This window comes from Oratosquilla oratoria, chromosome 12 (genome assembly GCF_046742065.1).
Source record: "Oratosquilla oratoria isolate Oo_2021 chromosome 12, ASM4674206v1, whole genome shotgun sequence".
Lineage (NCBI taxonomy): Eukaryota > Metazoa > Arthropoda > Malacostraca > Stomatopoda > Squillidae > Oratosquilla > Oratosquilla oratoria.
The window spans coordinates 14,054,835-14,075,116 of record NC_134788.1 but is presented as its reverse complement, the minus strand read 5'-3'; the positions used below and the strand labels follow the sequence as shown (position 1 = coordinate 14,075,116).

General features: G+C 40.2%; 1 protein-coding gene across 2 annotated transcripts; it reads right to left on the bottom strand.

The window, feature by feature from the left end:
* Positions 1–1,345: 1,345 nt before the first annotated feature.
* LOC143030994 (BTB/POZ domain-containing protein 6-B-like) lies at positions 1,346–13,890 on the bottom strand. Of its 2 annotated transcripts, none has more exons than XM_076194314.1 (6): positions 13,760–13,890; positions 8,199–8,347; positions 7,854–8,087; positions 7,376–7,471; positions 3,151–3,290; positions 1,346–3,033 (listed from the first exon to the last, which is right to left on the bottom strand). In XM_076194314.1, exons 2-6 carry the CDS (start codon positions 8,325–8,327, stop codon positions 2,262–2,264), a joined length of 1,371 nt encoding a protein of 456 aa, XP_076050429.1. In that variant the 5' UTR covers positions 8,328–8,347; positions 13,760–13,890; the 3' UTR covers positions 1,346–2,261. The 2 variants fall into 2 exon arrangements, with proteins under 2 accessions (XP_076050429.1, XP_076050430.1); XM_076194315.1 differs by having other exon boundaries at positions 1,346–3,018.
* Between the last annotated feature and the right edge of the window lie 6,392 nt (positions 13,891–20,282).

The window sequence follows — 20,282 nt, the reverse complement described above, 5'->3', positions numbered from 1 at the left end:
GGTCTCTCTATGGCCTCTTTGTCATTGTGATGTCGGAAAACAATTTCATCATACGTCTTTCTCTTGTCAGTTGTTGGTTGATGTTATGCTGATCTTCTTTTATTATGAATATTTCTCATATGAATACTCTTTTTTTAATCATGAAATCGGTGCTGTATTTTGGTTGATTCAATATTTGTTGTTGTGTTAGATATTGTGGGCTGTTTTAGTGTGTCGTTTCATAGGATCATTTTGCATGTTATTTGTTGATCTTCTAGAAATGGCCTATGTTATAGCTCCAATATAATTTACTGCTATTGATGAGTTTGCAACCTCCTTTATTGCATTGAAATTCATAGGTTATTTTGATTTTTGGGGAGAATTTGGTCTAGAGTCATTATTTTTTTTTACACATATAGGTTTTGGGTTTTTCTATATCTATAATAAATCATAGGTTTGATGCAGTGCAGTGCATTTTGTTTTTTCGTCAGTTTTGTAGGCAGTGGATATTTAGTTACAACAGTAGTGTCTGATGATTATTTGGGTCAGTTTTGAATGGTTTTGATCTTTTAGATTTTTTTCCCCAACTGAATATCAAAATCAGAATTCCTGTAGCCATTGTTAACTAGAACTTACCGTAGATGAAATGTTTCGTTGTGAAAGGTGCCTCAACCAAAAGCTGTTTTATATGGGCGAATGTCCCAAATTCTATAGCGTTCAAGGCACTCACTTGAAGCATGCAGGCATTTAACTGGGTTAGGTTTTCTATATGTTGAAGTGGTATATGTTTCTGTACTTCCATCTATATTGTGAAAATGAATGGAAGTAAACACCATTTAAGGATTGGTGGTGGCGAAAATGACAACTAGTAGACCAAAGGAAAGGTGGGTGAATGGGGGCAAATGATGCCATGAGAGTTCGTGGTCAGAATGTCGAACAAGGAGTGCATATAAAAACATAAGAACATAATAATGAAGGAGACTGCAGGAGACCCCAAGGACTACATTAGGCAGTTCCACGTCCATTACCACCTATCATTCCCATCCACAACAACCAATAGTTTCAGCACTCACTCACTCATGTTTACAAGTCTATTCCATTCGTTAACCACTCTATTGGTAAAGCAGTTCTTGACTACTTCCTTCTTAGGTGTAAATTTGTCCAAAAATAAATTTGTACTGGCGATAATCTGACATTATTGTTTTCCTGGGAAGAAATGTGGTGCAATTCTCATGTGGTTTACAGAGAAAGGAGTGAGAGGGATGAATGTGATGTAAGGGCAAAGGGTATTACTATTTCATGATTAGCCACCTCGTTTTATGGGTAACGTGATTTGACTTGAAAGAAAAGGATCATCAAAGGTTAGTAACTGACTTTTTGTTTATTATGAGTAGGTATAAACAATCTAGTGCCACAAAATTAGTATTACAATTTTAGTATGAATATCGATCATCACAAGCAATTCAGTTGCAGTGAGTTTTAGCTTGTTACGAAAGGATAGAAACCAGAAAAGGTAGTAATGTTGCCTATGACTTGGTGTAATGCCGAGGTTTCCCCCCTGTCATCTCATCTCAGGTTACTATTTAGGGTACAGGGAGGCAACGGAAGGGTTCCTCGGTATGACCTAACATTGATCTATTTTGCCACACTAGAACAAGTACTGGGAGGTTTTGACTGTCTTAGCATGCAATGATCAAGTCTCGAATGGACTGCTAAAGTGCCCGGGGAGTTGTTTATGTGTTGTGGCCATACTTGGCCTAGCACCAATACGCACGCCTTTCTCAATATGGATGAGCGGAAATAGCACCCTCTGATCCAAGTGCAGATGTGTATAGAATTGCTGGGACATCTCGGTAAACAGAGCGCCTAATTTCATTGAAGTTGGGTTTACCATAACTGAGATATAAGCTCTCTAGTTTACTTGTTAAGAATAGAAAAAGTTGTTATCAAAGGAAAATGGAAAAGCTCTGTAGAAGCCTGTGTTGAATAGAAAATCGAATCTGAGTCTTGGTGACGTTGACAGGTTATCAATGAACCCTTCTGAGTACTACCGAGATCCTCACAACCGTGATACCCTCTACCTACATTGTTCAGACTACTGCCAAACCTATATAACTCAGTGACATTATTTCATCCTTTGATACAGTCATGTTATTTACATAATTTATTCTCTCTAATGGCAATCAGTTCTATTTAGCTTCAGGTCGCCAGTAGGAATAGAACTAATGATCCAAATCGATTTTATTTGCAGAACTGAGAGTAGGCAATGTTTTACATACTATCTACCTACTTGTCGACTCCCAGAAATAAAATTCACAGTTGTAACCTCGTAAAAATGAAAAAGTTAAATTCCCTACGTTTACCGTACTTTTTATATGATGTGAATATGAAAAAGGATAATGATTCTCACAGTCATTTAGATACATAAACGGATGGGGAATTTGTTGAATGGGATTGTGCAACGCAATGGGATTTCTTACCGCATGTTTTCCATGAAACAAATCATCTAATGTACCGAGAGAAAACACTACTTCATATTGTTTATCCTTCTGAAGGACAGCTGGTTTTGTAAAAGTGAAGACTCCATCTTTAGAGGTTGATGAGCCGACAACTTCGCCTCTATTATCCATTATGCTAATAGTTCCTCCACAGCGTACTTTAAAGTAATAGACTTCAATCGTTTTATTACATGAGAGATTTTCAATCAAGCCAGTATTTGAAAGGAAACTGTAGCGCCTATCCACCTCAAGTAAGTCTAATTTACAGAGAGAAAGATCCTCCATTCTTCTGAACTTCGGGTACCTTTTTACCCTACTAGGATTGAGAGGCGTGTCCTCTGGGATGGTCGAGGGGTCAGTTCCACCTATGACCCTCATAATATGGATGCACTCTGTGTGGCTGAGCACATTCGTGTCTATCACGTTCTTGATGAATTCGTCATAGGACATGGTCAGGAACCGAATCTCTTTCAGCAGATCTCCTATTATCTCCCGAAGGTCACTCCCTGACGGTTTCTGGTGTTGCAGTTGAGCTTTTCCCCTGTCATGTAACAAACTACAATAGTATTTACAAAATATTCATGTGAGAGCTTGATGGGAAAATACATACATCTATATTTCATTACAAAAGTAGTATCTATCATGAATTCAAATGATGAACACAAGTACTGACCAGGCAATCAGTCCTTTGAAGGGGACAACCTCGGAAGAAAAGTTCATGGTATCATCCTTCAGCAAATCCCTCAAAGTTTCTTTGCTCAGATGTGATATATTTTCAGACGATATGACACTGTCAGCGTTACGACCCAGTATCTATGGAACAAATGAAAATTGTTTTAACGTCTGTCGAAGAATCCAAAGTAGAGGGGGCAATCTACACAACTAACATTCAATAGGACTAGCAGTCTTTTCATTTCTGTCGCTCATATACAACCAAGCAACCAGAGCTATTGTGAGCTGCATTTTCCCGCTTTCCCTGACAGGAGACCAATTTTCAATCAAACAGCTACTTGCCCCGACATCCTGGCCACATGGGATAGAGATGAAAGTTTCATTATTGCGCCAGCAGCAGGAGATATAGGTTTATTTCTTTATATTTCATTTACTTAAGCGAGGGTATTCTTTAGGGTATGATAATCTTAAGCTATGAAAGATATATTTTGGTGGGTTTTATTCTATAATTTAGTTGTAGTTTATGTAAGAGACCTGTTTCTTGCAGGAATGTGTAGAAGGATGATAGGAGCATTAACGTTGTTTCACCTATAACTATGGTAAAAAAGAAAAAAAAAATAGCCCAAGGAAAACAATAGCTGTATCTTATATGTTTTTGCATGCAAAATCTTTCCCATCACCCACAGTTTTTGTGTTCTACGGTATGTTACGTTACATGTGTTATGTGGGATAATTTTTCAATCAAGCGGTTGCCAACACTAAGTTTGGGAACACTGTATGAGATCATTGTGCACTTTCAACCAATCTTTTCTTCAAGTGAGCCACGTTTATTTAGTCAGGGAGATCTGAATGATCTTGTGCTGGATTTAAAATTGTCAAAAAGGCAATCTGAACGTCTTGCATCCAGGTTAAAGGGTTGGAATCTTCTCCAGAAAGAATCCAAAGCTAGCTTTTATCGTAAGCGACATTGTGATTTTGATCAGCTTTTCTCACTTGATGATGGTGTGGCGTTTTGCTATGATGTATATTCTGTTATAGAGGAATTTAACCATAAATATGACTGGAATAAGTGGCGCTTGTTTATTGACTCTTCAAAAGTGACCCTGAAAGCTGTTTTGCTCTACAATATAAATAGTTTCCTTCTATTCCTCTGGCCCATGCAGCTAACATTAAGGAAACATATGAGATTATGAAACTTCTATTACAAAAAAATTAAGTATGAAGAACACAAATGGAATATCTGTGGTGACCTAAAGGTTGTGACACTTTTACATGGAATGCAGGTGGGTTACACAAAGTTTTGTTGATTTCTCTGTGATTGGGACATTCAGGATAAGAAAATCATTATGAAAACAATGTTAGGCCGAAACGATCTCTGACCCCAGGAGAGAACAATTTTGTTAATCCTCCTTTTGTTGATTCAGAGAAAATCTATCTGCCTCTTGTGCATATTAATGTAGGGTTGATGATAAATTTGTTAAATGTATGGGTAGAACTGGCAAGGCATTCACATACTTGAAAAATAAGTTTCCTAGAGTATATGACGCAAACATCAAAGAAGGTATCTTTGTTGGACCACAGATTAAGGAGCTGATTTTGATGAAGAGCTAAATGATCTTGAATGAAGAGCTAAATGATCTTTGATGAAGAGCTAAATGATCTTGAAAAAAGCTATATGGTTGTCATTTAGAAAAGTTTGCGCAGAGTTTTTGGGGAATCACAAAGCAAATAACTATTCTGAAATCGTAAAAGAGCTACTGACATCCTACAAGGCCTTGAGATGCAATATGAGCCTATAAATTAACTTCCTAGACTTTTACTTGGGCCTTTCCCTGCAAATCTTGGCTCTGCCAGTGACGATCATGGTGAGAGGTTTCACCAGGACATTCTGAACATGGAAACCCGCTATCAAGGGAAGTGTTGGCTGATTACCGCTGAATACTAAAAAGGTATCTCCCAGAAGCAAAATGCACTAAAAAATCACACATTTCTACATTTTAAAGGTAAGTTTCATTGAAATATCAGCCTCATATATTAGTTATAATTGTTTAGAATTTAATATGCTATCACAGAAAATCTATGCCTGATAGAAAAATTCTGAAAACATGTTTGAAATGAGCAGAAAGAATTCTATCAAGTTCACCTCCTTTCGCTTGTGGGACAAGTATTTTGATCAATTTTGTTGATCAGTGTGATTTGAATTAGTGTTACGATTTGTGGGAATATAACTTCGCCTATATAAATCTAGACTTCTCTAAGAACATTTCAACAGCATGTCTAACATTCGTATAAGTTTACTATATTTTAGTTCATCATTCATTTTTGCTACATTTAACGGAAATATGATTTGACATATGGTGATTTGAAAACTAAGATATTGTAACCGAAGTCGTTTTTACTCAAACGAACTCTCAACGGTCGACGCTCGTGAAGCCCGTGGTAGCCGAGTGAGATAATGCCTTTACGTCAGGCACTCTAGCAACACTTATGGTACTGTTAGAGAGGCTGCTCCACGTGGGCAAGAAAGAGGAAGGATCGTTTCCAGTCACGAGATGTCGATGTGTCACTTCTCGGGTCACCATAAACGGTGTCAAATCCAAATTTGGCAAGTGTTATTGGAGGAGTTACCCAGGCCTCAGTTTTGGGTCCCTTGTTGGTCATAAGAACATAAGAATGAAGGTGACTGTAAGAGACCATAAGGCCTACACTAGGTAGTTCCATGTCCATTACCACCTGTCATCCCCATCCATAAAGTTGTCCAATCGTTTCTTAAAACAACAGAGTTTCAGCGCTCTCTACATGGTTATTAAGTCTATTCCATTCGTTGACCACCCTAATAATGAACCAGTTCTTGCCTCTCTCCTTCTCAAATCTAAATTTGTACAGTTTAAGTCCATTACTGCAAGTCCTGCCCCGTTGTCTAAATATGATGACCTTGTATGCATCACCCTTGTTAAAGTCTTTGATCCACTTAAACACCTCTATTAGATCACCCCGCACTCTGCGTCTTTCCAGAGAATGTAAGTTAAGGTGCCTCAGCCTCTTCTCGTAAAGTAAATTTCTGAGCCCATACATCATTTTGGCCATTGTCCTCTGTACTCAAATAAAAATGCAGAGGTAGTTATCAAACGCTATCTGGCGTTACTTAGACCAATCCTCGATTATTTGATACATTTTTGGTCTCTATTCTATATAATGGATATTAATTGACTAGAATCAGTAGAGAGGAGACTGACCCAAATGACACATGAGCTCAGAAATTTACTTTACGGAGACAGGTTTGATCATCTTTATTTACACCGTTTGGTAAGACAGAGTGCGGGGGTGATCTAATTGGGGTATTCAAGTAGCCCAGGGGCCTTAACAAAAGTGACGCAGAAAAGACAATTTTAGGTTTAAAAAGGAAATAGGAAAGAACTACTTTACTAATTGAGTGGTTAACAAATGGAATAGACCTTGTAACTACACAGTTAGCGCTGAAACTACCGTTTGTTTTAAGATAAGCTTAGATAATCTATAGTTGGAAGTGATAGGTGGTAATGGATATGTAGATGCCTAGTATAGGCCTTATGGTCTCTTGTATTCTCCTTCATTCTTATGGCTTCTTAAGCAGTTAGTGCTCTTGCAAATCGTCGCTTATGTTGGTAGGAGGGAAGTTATAAATGTATGTAGGTTTGGATTGTTTGTACGTGGTTTGTCTAGTATCTTTTCCAGTGTTTCTGCCACATGTTTTGTATTGCAAATAGCAGTGTGGGTGGGTGGGCGGGTGGAAATATGAAAGAGAGAAAGTGCCCCTTCTCAGGCCTCTTTGTTGGCCTGCTCGTTGCCTGGGGTGGCACACCTGGAGGATCGTAGCTTCTTGTGTAATGAGAAAGAAATAGAAAGGACACTGGGGCACCGGTAGGGTCAGGTGGTTCAAGTGTGCGTTCTGATCCACCTTTGAAGGAAAATGAAGGGAGGGTTAGTGGCGAAACCAAGAATCAATGGTCCGGTAAGATAAGTAGAGATGAAACTCGTTCATCAACAACTAACATTCATTTGCCAAGCTGTCTATTATCATATCACGAGTGTGAGATTAAGAAAAGAGTTACCAATGGTGTGGATTTTGTCTCTTGATTGCGACATAGTAGTCCAGGTACCTGGCATCAAGCTGTAACCAATACATAACAGCAGATTTTTCTCTGGAATAAACACATACCGTAGCATCATTGAACAGGTTAAAGTACCTCTTTGCACTTTTTGTTCATCTCCTCGTCTTCATAAACAAGCGACATTTCCAGGGCTGCCAGCGTCGTCTTCTCGTTCAGGTTTGAAAGAATGTACTGGAAAAGGAGTATGTTTGCGTCAGAAAGTGAGAAATGATGATTACTTTCATCCCGTTATTAAATCCTGAAGTTCATAGAGACGTACATTTTTCGTTGCATTTTCTGATACCCTGAACAAGACCCCCAAACCTCACTCATCACCTGCACTATAAAAGGGGAATTGAAATAAACCATTTGGTCCCCCTTTCCACAGATTAAAGGGAATGTGAGGAGGCATTTCAGCCGTGCACGTCTGGATGCATCTCACCCATGTTCCAAACATCGCTAGCTTAGCTCATTCTACTAGTACAGTAAACGATATATTGCAACATGAATGTTTCACACAATTTGATATTTTGATCAAGTAAAACCTCGAAGAAGCGAGGGATTCTTTCCATACCTGAAGACAACATTTCCTTGAAGATTCCATCTGGTACCTGTGGGCAACGGCGTACACCTCGAGAGCCTCTTCGACAGACTTTAGGTCCATCCGGTCCATGTACATATGGTCCAGAAGCTTCCGGAATACTTCAGGAGAATCTTCTGGAAGGGGGAGCTCTTTCCCGGGAGCCAGAGGTCCCGTCATCATGGTGCCGAACACGGGGGAGGTCATGGACAAGATCGTCCTGTGGACCTGAAGGAGTCGCGGATTACGTCCAAAGCCTTCTCCGTGGAACACGTGTCGAAGCATTCCCAACCTTTCCCGAAGAAGGGAGTTTATTTTCAACCAGAATCACACACTTACCTTGAAGGTAGTCTCATGCTCTGGAAAGACAATGTCCAGGTCGCTGTACTCGCCCGTCGTGTACAGGTATCGGAGACGCTCCTTGATGCTCTCCATTCCCAACTGCCACGCCTGACCTGATTCAGCCATGCTAGCTCTTCATATGCTGCCTGAAAATGTCAACCGATTTAGCTAGGCGTCAGTGAAAGCAAGTCACGTGGCCTTTGGCCATATCCTATATTCTGTCCGAATGAAATATATTGTCTCGAGGTTCTGACTGGAAACAGTCCCACAAAGGATGGGCACGGTCCTTAGCTCTCACCATTCGTCCTCAGGATCTTTGGGAAAGAGCGTTGGACTCTTTCCTGTCTTCTGGATTTGTGAAAGTTACCTCTTCACCTATCGGAAGATACACATCTTTATGCATTTATTATGTATATAGTATTCTTTTTCAGTAATTGTCATGTATCATGGATATTTTGTTTTTGTAAATAATCCACATTAATTGCATATGAAATGTTATCTGTTACTAAAGATATTTGCCAGAATTATTATACACATAAAAGTTGCTACCAGTTTTTATAGCTGATTTCTGTATGTAGCTACAATCAATTCAGTCCCTATTAGGGGAAGATGTTTTTTAACCTCTAAACTATAGTACAGGTCAACGGAATGCTTGTAGTTTAACCTTATGGCTGGACAAGCATTCGTACATCCAACCCTGTAGGGGTTAGACTAGTTTAAGCGAGTCCAACTTTGCCCTTGGAGAGCTTTATGTTTCTGCCTGAAATGCAGGCCACAAAAAGAAGATTATCAGAAACATCCCTGTGCTACGCATCGACCTCCTTTTCTTGAAGAAGGAAGACAATGGAAGGTACTACCGTGGGAAAAAGAAAATAATGACCAAAAGAAGCAACTCAGGCGATACTGGGGGAAGCCGTAGATCGCTAGAAAACCCAAGAATGTATTCAACATGTTGAAAGAGACGAGTCTAGATGATTAATGATTCTATTATTATCGACGAATGCGTAGGAAGAAGTTTGCTGAATTGCTGGAATTAGTTACCACTCATTAAGGTAGAAGACACCATAGCGCCTCTTGTGGTCCAATCTTCTCCAGGAGAGATCAGGAGCGTAGGAGGCAAATCTATCCAAATGAACACCAAATGTGAGGACGGATCCTTTGGCGGTACGTCGTTTCGCTTATTACAGCTTTTTCAATAACATAGTCGTAATATACATGACTGGGATTCATTGGGGCCTAGGAAAGTTTGGGAAGATGGATCAATTGCCTTCATGCAGGAAAGGTTGAGGAGAGGATGGATCAACTAACCTTTCCTGACCCAAGACAACTGATCATCTTCTCCTTAACCTTTCCTAGGCTTCAATGACCTCGCCCTAGTCCTCTTACTTAATCTCAAGCCTACGTATTACGACTATGTAATTGTTAAAGCTGTGATTAGTTAAGCGTCGTACCATGGTGTTTATTTCGATAGACTTGACGGCGAATGCCGTTTTCATACAAGCAAGTCAATGTTTGAATCGCAGCTGTAGTCAATCGACGAGGTGATCACCACTACATGGATTCCATGAAACTTCATTTCTATTTCAAGATTTCTTTTCATAATATTAAATACTTCATCTCTTATTACTGAATAAGTTGTATATTTTTTTTCAATTTTTTGTATATATGAATGCTGTTAACATAGATATTCAGTTTTTCTCTTTTGGATCTCATCCAAGGGAGAGATCCCAATGGATTTGTAAGAGGCATCGTTCCTCTAACCCTACTACGCTTGCTTGGACTCCAAATCAAATCCTCCAACCTAGGACTAAATGCAACTGAATTGCTGGAATCCGACCATTCCGTCGACTGACTAGTGTAACCGTAGCTTGACCTAACTAGCCTGTGACCAGCCAATGCTGGTTAAAGATTGCGGGTTAAAGCCTTGTCGAAGTTAGGAAGAGCCATTTGCCAAGGCCTTTCGGACTCTTGGGCCCACGCCAGCAGGACGAGGTGGAGGGTGGGGGTCGAGTACCGAAGATGATGAGTGGTGGGTGGGAGGGAGGGAGGGTGGGAGGTGACTGACGACATCTAAAGGAACTATCACACTGGGCAGTTTCTCCTCCGACAGCTGTTGGAGCAGATTTGCAGCTTTCGGGAAGGAATCTGATTATGTGCTGCAGGGAATTTGTCTCCCTCTAGCTTATTAAATGACATTCTCTGTATTTTGTTGAGAAAACGAAATAGTTTTCCCTAATGATTCTACGGCGGAAAGAGTACTCGAGGTAGGTAGGGAGTAGGTACCGCCGATTAATCGAAGGTTGGAGGAAAAATAGCCCAGTGTGATGACCCCATAAACGAACATCCCGCAAGGCGACAAGAAAGCACCCCCTGAATAACACTGTTGGAGTTAAGGGCTTTAACAAGGGCGATGCAGGCAAGGTCATCATATCAATACAGCGAGGCAGGACTCGCAGTAATGAACTTGAATTGTGCAAATTGAGATCTAAGAAGGAAATAGGAGGCCTTGAGGGAGGACTGGTGATCACCAACAGAGTGGCTAACGAATGGGATGGGCTTAGTGAGCGCCGAAACTATTGGTTGTTTTAAGAGAATGTGAGAAGATAACTTTATGGATGGGTATGACAGGTGGTCATGGACATGGAGCTGCCTAGTGTAGGCTTTATGGTCTTTTGCAGCTCCCTGTGATTAGCGTTAATGGTGTCGCAGCGAGGAGGAGGTGGGTGAGGGGTGAGGGGGTGATGTCCTATCAAAACAGCCCGAAACACACCCTTACCCCCAAGTGGAGCAGTAGAGCATTCAACCCAACCCAGACTAGACACTGTAATTAAAAAAAAAAAGAAAAAAAAAAGGGACTCACGGACAAAGCGACCAGTTCTAGCGGACAGGAAAGGGAAATACAATTAGTGCACGCGCACATAGCGAATTATTTTCTTGTAAATTTAGTGTTGGCATTTTCAGCGAGAGCTGTCTGTAAGCTTTTAAGAGTGAGCGCTTGCGCGTGCGTGCGTAGATTCACCATTGTCTTGGGTCATGTGTTGAACAGCTATCACCCTCCCGTATGAGAGCTTATAGCACATGGTCCGATCTACGAGTACTGCTCTGACCTTACACACAAACACACACACACACACACACACACCTCTCATGGAGCTGTGGTTAGAGCTCTGGCCTGCCACTGCGGAGGTCCGGGTTCGATCCTCGCCCGGGGCTGAAATAATATCAGTATCGCAGCGCTGAGGGGTGTTACTCCAACTCTCGTGGGCGGGGAGTTGGGGGTGTGTGTGTGTGCAAGGTCATGGCATTACCCATAGATCGGACCTACGAGCTCTGAGCTCTCTTCCAGGAGGGAAATAGCTGTCGATCACGAGTCCAACACGTGATCCAAAAGACCAAGAAGACCAAGTGAATACACACACACACACACACACACACACACACACACACACACAAACATACAAATACACACGCACTTAGTTCCTTGCCCAACAGAACTGAGGTGCTGGCTTGCAGTACTGTCATATTTTTCACTCTAGGATGGGACCGAACCCAGACCGCCGAGTCTGTTGGCAAGCGGTGGACCACTCCCTTTTCTTATCAACTTATCTTAGTCTTTTAGTACCATAATCACTTCCTAATCTACATCTTGTTCTTGCTCAATAATTCTTCTTAACCCATTCAACTCCGATGACAAGATGTCTTGTCATTTGGTCAAATAAAACAAAAAATCATAAAACACCAAAATGTTTGATCAAACACCAGAAAAATATGACGTCAGTCCTCGCTTCGCTGCGAGCGAAGCGAGGATTGACGTCATATTTTTCTGGTGTTTGATCAAACATTTTGGTGTTTTATGATTTTTTGTTTTATTTGACCAAATGACAAGACATCTTGTCATCGGAGTTGAATGGGTTAACTGCACTTGTTCTAATTTTTATTTTGTGTGTGGGTGCGTGCGTACGGTGCGTGTGTACACTTTTGTATTTACATAACTATAACATCTCGTCTCTTGTTTTCTGTTTATCAAAATCGTTTTAAACAATTAAAAAACTAGATTATTTTTTCTAAACTGTTCCAGCAATGATCGAATTGATGCCGGATTTTTCATATAGCAAAATTCGCCTTTATCTTTATTTGATTTATTTTTCTATTGAATTTAATCTTATTTTGTTTCTTTGTACTTTACATGCCTACATTTATCTGTTTATTTATCTTTTTTTCATCTTTTCTTTGTTTTAATGTTCTTCATCATGGTTTAAAAATTGCTGCCCTTTGTACTCTATTTCAATTTATTTATTCATTTATCTATTTACTTATCTATTTATCTATTCATGTATCTATTTACTTATCTATTTATTTATTCATGTATCTATTTATTCAGTAATTGTGTGGAGGTATGGTGAGTGAGTGGGGTTATTAATTGAATTATACATTGCATTGCTCATAGGATCTCATGTGCAGCTTTGAATTCATGCATGGTTCTAAGCTATTCAGAGTTTCTATGTACTATGTGCGCGTGTGTGTATATGGGGTCATGGTAAAAGCCGACAAGAGCCGTCATCAGCTGTCAAGAGCCGACAATTGGCCAAAAAATGCCGACAAATGACTGTAATGCTAATAAGATAACTTGTTTTCAATTCTTTGTGTTATATGCATTATATAAAGGATTACAAAGGCAAAGCATGCCGACAGGAGACCTTTTGATCCATTTCTAGGTCGGATGCAAAAAAAAAAAGAAAAAAAAAAAAAAAAAAAAAAAAAAATCATATTAATAATAAATTAAAACTATAACAATGTAAATAACAATCAAAATACATAAATAAATGTATTGGTATAGTTGAATAACAAACAAACAGGTAAATAGTAAATGATAATAAATTGACATATAACTAATAATAAATGAAAATCAGACAGACAAATTATAACAAAACAAAAACAAATAATATAACATAAATTATAATAATTACAGCATCTTACTTAGGTATTTATCTAAATGATTCTTAAAGCTTCGAACTGAACTACATTGCACTACCTGTGCTGGAAGTTTATTCCATTCATTAACTACACGGTTGGCAAAGTTGTTTCTACCTACTTCCAAATTGAATCTATTTCCGGACAGTTTGAGACCATTGTTTCTTGTCTGATTTTCATTCAATCATGTGCGTGTGTGTATATGCGTATGTGCATTTACCTTATCGTAATATATGAATTTGGAGCTAAACACGTGATTAGTTTAGTGCGTTCCAATAATATTCTCAGCATAACGTTTTCGCATCTGTGAGGACAAGTTTTATGGGATATATATATTTTTTTCACTTCTAACTGGTAATATCTTCGGCACTTATAAATATCTAACATGAAATACCCAACAGTAGCTGGGGAGGAAGGTTTTCGTAACACAAAACTTGGGTCTGTGTGAAATTGTTCAGGTGGTTCAGGCATAACGTTACTGTCTACACCCTGAAAAGTGCTCTAGGACCTCACCCTGGAAGACACCTCACTTGTTAATTTGATTAATAGCAACTACATTTACCCAAACAGGTTTCTTCAGACCTCACCTGCAAAATAACAACGAAAGGGAACTGTAGGCTTCTCCTCTGCACTTTGCACAACTCAACAAGCGATACTGACGATATTTTGCAGTCGAGCGATGACGACGAGGGCTGATTGATAAAGAGTTGCCAGATGTACGAGAAACTTTACGGCCCCTTTCTCATGGACAAATCATAAATGTTATTTCTGATCAAGTTTGTGGGAAATGCGGCCCATTATGTACCTTAGTCGACTTGTATGGCTATTCGGCCTGTCACTAGAAAATTTCATTTGTTCATACATACATACATATACCAAAGGCTTCTTTCCTCCTTACACGGGAGGTAGCTAAAAAGAAAAAGCATAGAAACCACTCTCACTCCACTCCCCACCACCCTCTTCCCTCCCTCTTATCTTGGCATTTCCTGGATGACGCGTCATCCCTGCATTCTGTCCACTGCCCTGGGTCTGATGTAGCGTCGCAAGACACAGCAGATCCACAGCAAGGCCACTTCATTAATTTGGAGACCCCCCCTCTCCGGCCCCCTCATGCAGAAAAGGAGAAGACGGGGAGAAATCCCTTTGGGCTGCGTGAATTTATTTTTCATACATTCTCCATCACCCCCTTTCCCCCACCCACTCCCCCTCATGCATCACACCATCATACATACACAACCCTTCTCCATTTACCCATATCTTCTGTTCTCTCCCGTCCTTCCTGAACAGACATTCCTCTCTTTCCCAATGCCCCTTTTACCCCATCTATCTATCTCATCCTAGGTCACCCCCTCATGTTCACTCCTTCCACCTCTACCTTCAACACCTCTTTTACTAATCTTTCTTCACTCATTCTTTCCATGTGTCCAAACCATCCTAATACCCTTTCATCAACCCTATCTCCCAGCTCCATTTCCACCCCTGTTCTCCTCCTCACCTCCTCATTTCTCACTCTATCCAGCCTAGCAACCCCTACCATACTTCTCAGACATTTAATTTCAAGTACATTAAAACTCCTTCTCTCTTCCTCTCTTATGTTCCATGTTTCTGCCCCGTAGAGTACTGTCGGCACAATCACTCCTTCATACAATCTCTTTCTAGCATACATTCCTAAATGTCTATTTCTCATTACACTTTTTAATCCACCAAGTATCTAACTCTCTCTCCTTATACATCTCATCACCTTACTTTTGCCCACATTATCTTCAGCTTCCTTCTTTCGCATACCTCAAACTCTGTCACTAAATTCCTCAATCCCTCCTCTGATCCTGCTACAAGCGCAGTGTCGTCAGCAAACAACAACTGGCTCACCTCCCACTTTCCTCCACTTTCTTTAACCATCTCCAACCGCTGACCCACTACCCTTCCATTCACCTCTCGCACCACCCCATCCAAGTAAAGATTGAACAGCCAGGGCAACATAACACATCCCTGACGAAGTCCCACCTTTACCTCAAACCATTCACTCTCTCCATTTCTAATCCTAACACAAGCTCTACTACTCTCGTAAAAACTCCTGACTGCTTTTAACAGCTTTCCTCCTATCCCATATATCTGCAGTACCTCCCACACTGCCTTCCTGTCTACCCTGTCGTAAGCCGTTTCCAGATCCATAGAAGCCCAAAAAACATCCTTACCTTTTCCTATAGCTTTCTCACACATCTGTCTCACCACAATAATCTGATCTGCACAACCCCTACCTGTCCTAAAACCACACTGTTCCTCACCAATTACTCCCACTGTTCCTCTCCTAATCATCTCAATCAAGACCCTCCCATAAGCCTTCCCAACTACACTCAACAAGGTGATCCATCTGAAACTACTACACTCACACTTGTTCCCCTTTTCCTTGTAAAGCGGAACTATACAGGCACTCCTCCAGTCCTCCGGCACTCTACCCTCTCTTAAACAAACATTAGATAACCTCACCAGCCAGTCCACCATAACTGTACCTCCTTTCTTCAGACATTCTGCAAGGCATCCATCCAGCCCAGGTGCCTTACCTGCTCTCACCATCTTAACAGCTGCTTTCACTTTATCCTTCCCTATTTCTCCATCATTTTCCTCACTCATCACTCTCATTTTCTTAGCGCTTCCCACTGCAACTACCTTTCTCTCCCTATCCTCCTTCACGTTTAGCAGCTCCCTAAAATACTCTGCCCACCTTCCTCTCACTGCCTGCTCTTCTATTATCATCTCTCCATCTGCACCTTTTACCTTTTCTTCTCTATTTGATTCGCCTCCTCTTCCTCTTTTAATTTCTTTCCAAAACATCTTTTTATTACTTTCAAAATTTTCTGTCATACTCTTACCCCATTTCACATCTGCTCTCCTCTTTGCTTTCTTTATGTTATGCTTAACTTCCCTTCTCTTTTCTTTGTACCTCTCATACGATTCCCTCGTCCTAATTTGTAGCCAATCAATCAATCAATATATATATATATATATATATGTGGGGGGTGGGGGGTGTTGAGGTATGGGTGTCTATATATATATATATATGTATATATATACAAATATATACATATATGCATATATATATATGTTTATACAAATATATATATATATATATATATACATATAATATATATATATATATTTATATATATAAATATATATATATATATACATATATACACACACACACATATATGTATATATATACATATATATACATAAATATATATATACATATACATACATATATATATATTGGAGTAACGCGGCAAAATATTTTCTTTAAGGCATATAGAATTGTATGCAACAGCAAATTGAGCTCTGATGAGTTTCCGATGAAGAGTTTCAAGTCTTCTAAAGATCTCTCTAGCATGGAGAGGTAAAGAAAAAACCAAGTTGCCGATAGAAGCCATCTAATGGGTAGAACAGGATACAAGACGTTTCGCTAATCACAGTTAGCATTTTCAATTGTGACAATAGCAAAGAAATGGATGATTATAAATACAGAAAGTAAACACTAGGAAAGATTACAAAGAAATGACCGTTATTCTGGTCTGAAACTGGGAAAGGACACTTTGAATATCGGGGAAAGGAACGCGGAAAGGGGAACTGTGACCACTGGGAAAGGACACTCAGATGACCGTTACTGTGGCCTGGGTGTCCGTCGCGGACGGAGTGACTGCTCATGGGAGGGCTGATTTGTCTCGTAGCTGGGTTGTCTGGTTTGGCGGATTCTGAATGGTTTGAGGCTGGGAAGAATGGTGGGGGCTTCCTGTTGGGTGTTCAGTGTAGGTTGGCTGTATTTAATGTGGAGGGCCTCAAGGAGGGCAAGGCGGCGCTTGTCACTTTCTTGGTCTAAAATGGTGGTATTGTCCACTAGGATGGATCTGGTGATTGGAATGTTATGGGTCTCCTGAAGGTGTCGCTTAGGGCCTCCATTGTTAAGGTGGTATGTCAACCGTCTGGAAAGGCGAGTGGTAGTGAGGGACTGTACGCCCCAAGATTCCTACATCGGACTCACTACCACTCGCCTTTCCAGACGGTTGACATACCACCTTAACAATGGAGGCCCTAAGCGACACCTTCAGGAGACCCATAACATTCCAATCACCAGATCCATCCTAGTGGACAATACCACCATTTTAGACCAAGAAAGTGACAAGCGCCGCCTTGCCCTCCTTGAGGCCCTCCACATTAAATACAGCCAACCTACACTGAACACCCAACAGGAAGCCCCCACCATTCTTCCCAGCCTCAAACCATTCAGAATCCGCCAAACCAGACAACCCAGCTACGAGACAAATCAGCCCTCCCATGAGCAGTCACTCCGTCCGCGACGGACACCCAGGCCACAGTAACGGTCATCTGAGTGTCCTTTCCCAGTGGTCACAGTTCCCCTTTCCGCGTTCCTTTCCCCGATATTCAAAGTGTCCTTTCCCAGTTTCAGACCAGAATAACGGTCATTTCTTTGTAATCTTTCCTAGTGTTTACTTTCTGTATTTATAATCATCCATTTCTTTGCTATTGTCACAATTGAAAATGCTAACTGTGATTAGCGAAACGTCTTGTATCCTGTTCTACCCATTAGATGGCTTCTATCGGCAACTTGGTTTTTTCTTTACCTCTCCATGCTAGAGAGATCTTTAGAAGACTTGAAACTCTTCATCGGAAACTCATCAGAGCTCAATTTGCTGTTGCATACAATTCTATATGCCTTAAAGAATATATATATATAGTGCCACTTTCCTATTCGAGAGTTGACACCTTGACGTCGTGGATAGGTGGATAATCTTCATGATTACAAAAGCTATGTCGATAGAGACGAAATCTCTGCAGGGTCACCCATATCGAACAAGTTTTGTAGGAAAGATCAGACAGCAGCTCAAACACACAGTTGCAGGACCCACTGCTAACAGACACGTCCCTGATGGCAAACTGGGAAATTCCTCATAGATATATGGGGTACCGTCATAATGACGGCGTGGACCATTGGGCACCCTATGGATATAAGGCTTCACCGAATATAATGAATAAGGTGACACCAGAGAAATATCTCACCAGAAACCAGTTGGCAAGGAGGTGAGATTACTGCCAACCCCCCTTCAAAGCCAACATGAATATGAATAGCACAATCAAAACAAAACCGGGCGTTCCTGTTGGATCATCGTCACCTAAAGGTCCAACCACATTGCCTCGTGTGCTTACGGGCAGTGTGCCACCGAATGTGAGTAAGCACTGTCCAAGCAGATCCAAGTCTTGGACATTAAATAACATGAAGAAAATGAAGATCTATACTTACAACGTAAGAAGTCTCTCAGAAGACCACAGACTGGAGAGTTTAATGGAAGAACTAGACAACATCAAGTGGGACATCGTAGGACTGAGCGAAGAACGGAAGAAAAGCTGATACAATTACAAGATGGTCACCACCTGTTCTACTATAGAGGTAAGGACAAAGAAAGATCTAGTGGAGTAGGATTCTTGATCAACCGAGAGGTTGCGGGTAACGTAATCAAATTCAGTAGTTTATCGGACAGGGTAGCTTGGATTGTGATTAGGCTTTGTAAAAGGTACACTCTAAAAATAGTTCAGGTTTATGCACCAACTTCACAGAGTTCAGACGAGGAAATTGAGTCCTTCTATGATGATTTAAGTCAAGTAATAGATCAAGAAAAAAGTAAGTACACTTTGGTAATAGGAGACTTTAATGCTAAAGTAGGGAAGAAGATGGGAGATGAGACGTGCATTGGGAAGTTTGGAGTAGGTGAAAGAAATGACAGAGGTGAGATGTTAGTCAATTTTGCAGAGAACTACAATATGGGGATAATGAACACTTTCTTTCAAAAGCGTGTAGGTCGTAAATGGACGTGGAGAAGTCCAAATGGAACAACAAAGAACGAAATAGACTTCATATTAGGAGATGAGAGCAAAAGCGTTAGCAATGTTACGGTGATAAATAAAGTCAACATAGGGAGTGACCATAGAATGGTAGGATACACAGCTAAATTCAACTTCAGAGCCGAGAGAAATAAACTAGTTTTAAAAAGGAAAATAAGCCTTGCAAAGGTTAAGGATAATAAAAAGAAATTTCAGTTAGAAATTAAAAATAGATTCGAAGCTCTAAGAACTAACGAGGACAGCGTGGAAGATATCAATGTGAATTTAGTGAGTATCATTAAGGAATCAGCAGAGAAAGTAGGAAGTACAAAAAACATTAGAGAAAACAAATACTACCAAGCTACAAATGACCTAATTAAAAGAAAAAGGACCATGCAGATTAAAAGCAGTAGAGATGAAATAGAAAGAGTAGAACTAAACAAGTTTATCAACAAAAGGCAGAGATTAGAGAAAAGAAAGAGAAACATGTTCGAAATAGAAGAAACTATTCGGAAAGGTAAAAGTATTCAAGTGACCGAGCGTAAACATGCTTTAGGAAGACAGCAAATTATATGTTTGAAAGATAGAAATGGAGAAATAATTAAATGTAGAGACAAAATGGTAAAAAGAGTAGAAGAATTTTACCAAGAGCTTTACTCGTCGAAGGCCGTAGTTGAGTCAGTAAATTCATGTGTAGATGTTAGTAGTGTACCAGAGATTACAAAGAAAGAAGTAGAATTTGCTCTAAAAACTATGAAAAGAGGAAAAGCACCTGGGGAAGATGGTATATCAATAGATCTATTGAAAGACGCTGGTAAATTAGTTAATATTAAATTAGCTGAGTTGTACACCCAGTGCTTACGTCAAGAAAGCGTTCCGAATGCGTGGTGCAATGCTATAGTGATTTTACTTCATAAAAAAGAGACCAGAAGGACCTTAGTAACTATCGACCGATTAGCTTGCTATCAAACGTATATAAAGTATTCTCCAAGATCCTTACAAATAGACTGAGTCAAGTTTTAGATGGAAACCAACCGAGAGAACAGGCAGGCTTTAGAAGCGGATATTCAACTCTAGACCATTTGCAGGCGATAAACCAATTAATCGAGAAAACGACAGAATATAATATACCTCTGTGTTTAGCTTTTGTAGATTACGAGAGGGCCTTTGATTCAGTAGAACAAATAGCAATACTAAACTCGCTACGCAAACAGGGTA

Excerpts from the sequence above, each read along its gene's own strand:
- LOC143030994 (XM_076194314.1), bottom strand. The coding sequence starts at position 8,327 with ATGGCTGAATCAGGTCAGGCGTGGCAGTTGGGAATGGAGAGCATCAAG. Across the intron at positions 8,088-8,198 it reads AGCATGAGACTACCTTCAAG|GTCCACAGGACGATCTTGTC; the intron begins GTAAGTGTGTGA and ends CGACTCCTTCAG. Across the intron at positions 7,472-7,853 it reads CAAGGAAATGTTGTCTTCAG|TACATTCTTTCAAACCTGAA; the intron begins GTATGGAAAGAA and ends CTCCTTTTCCAG.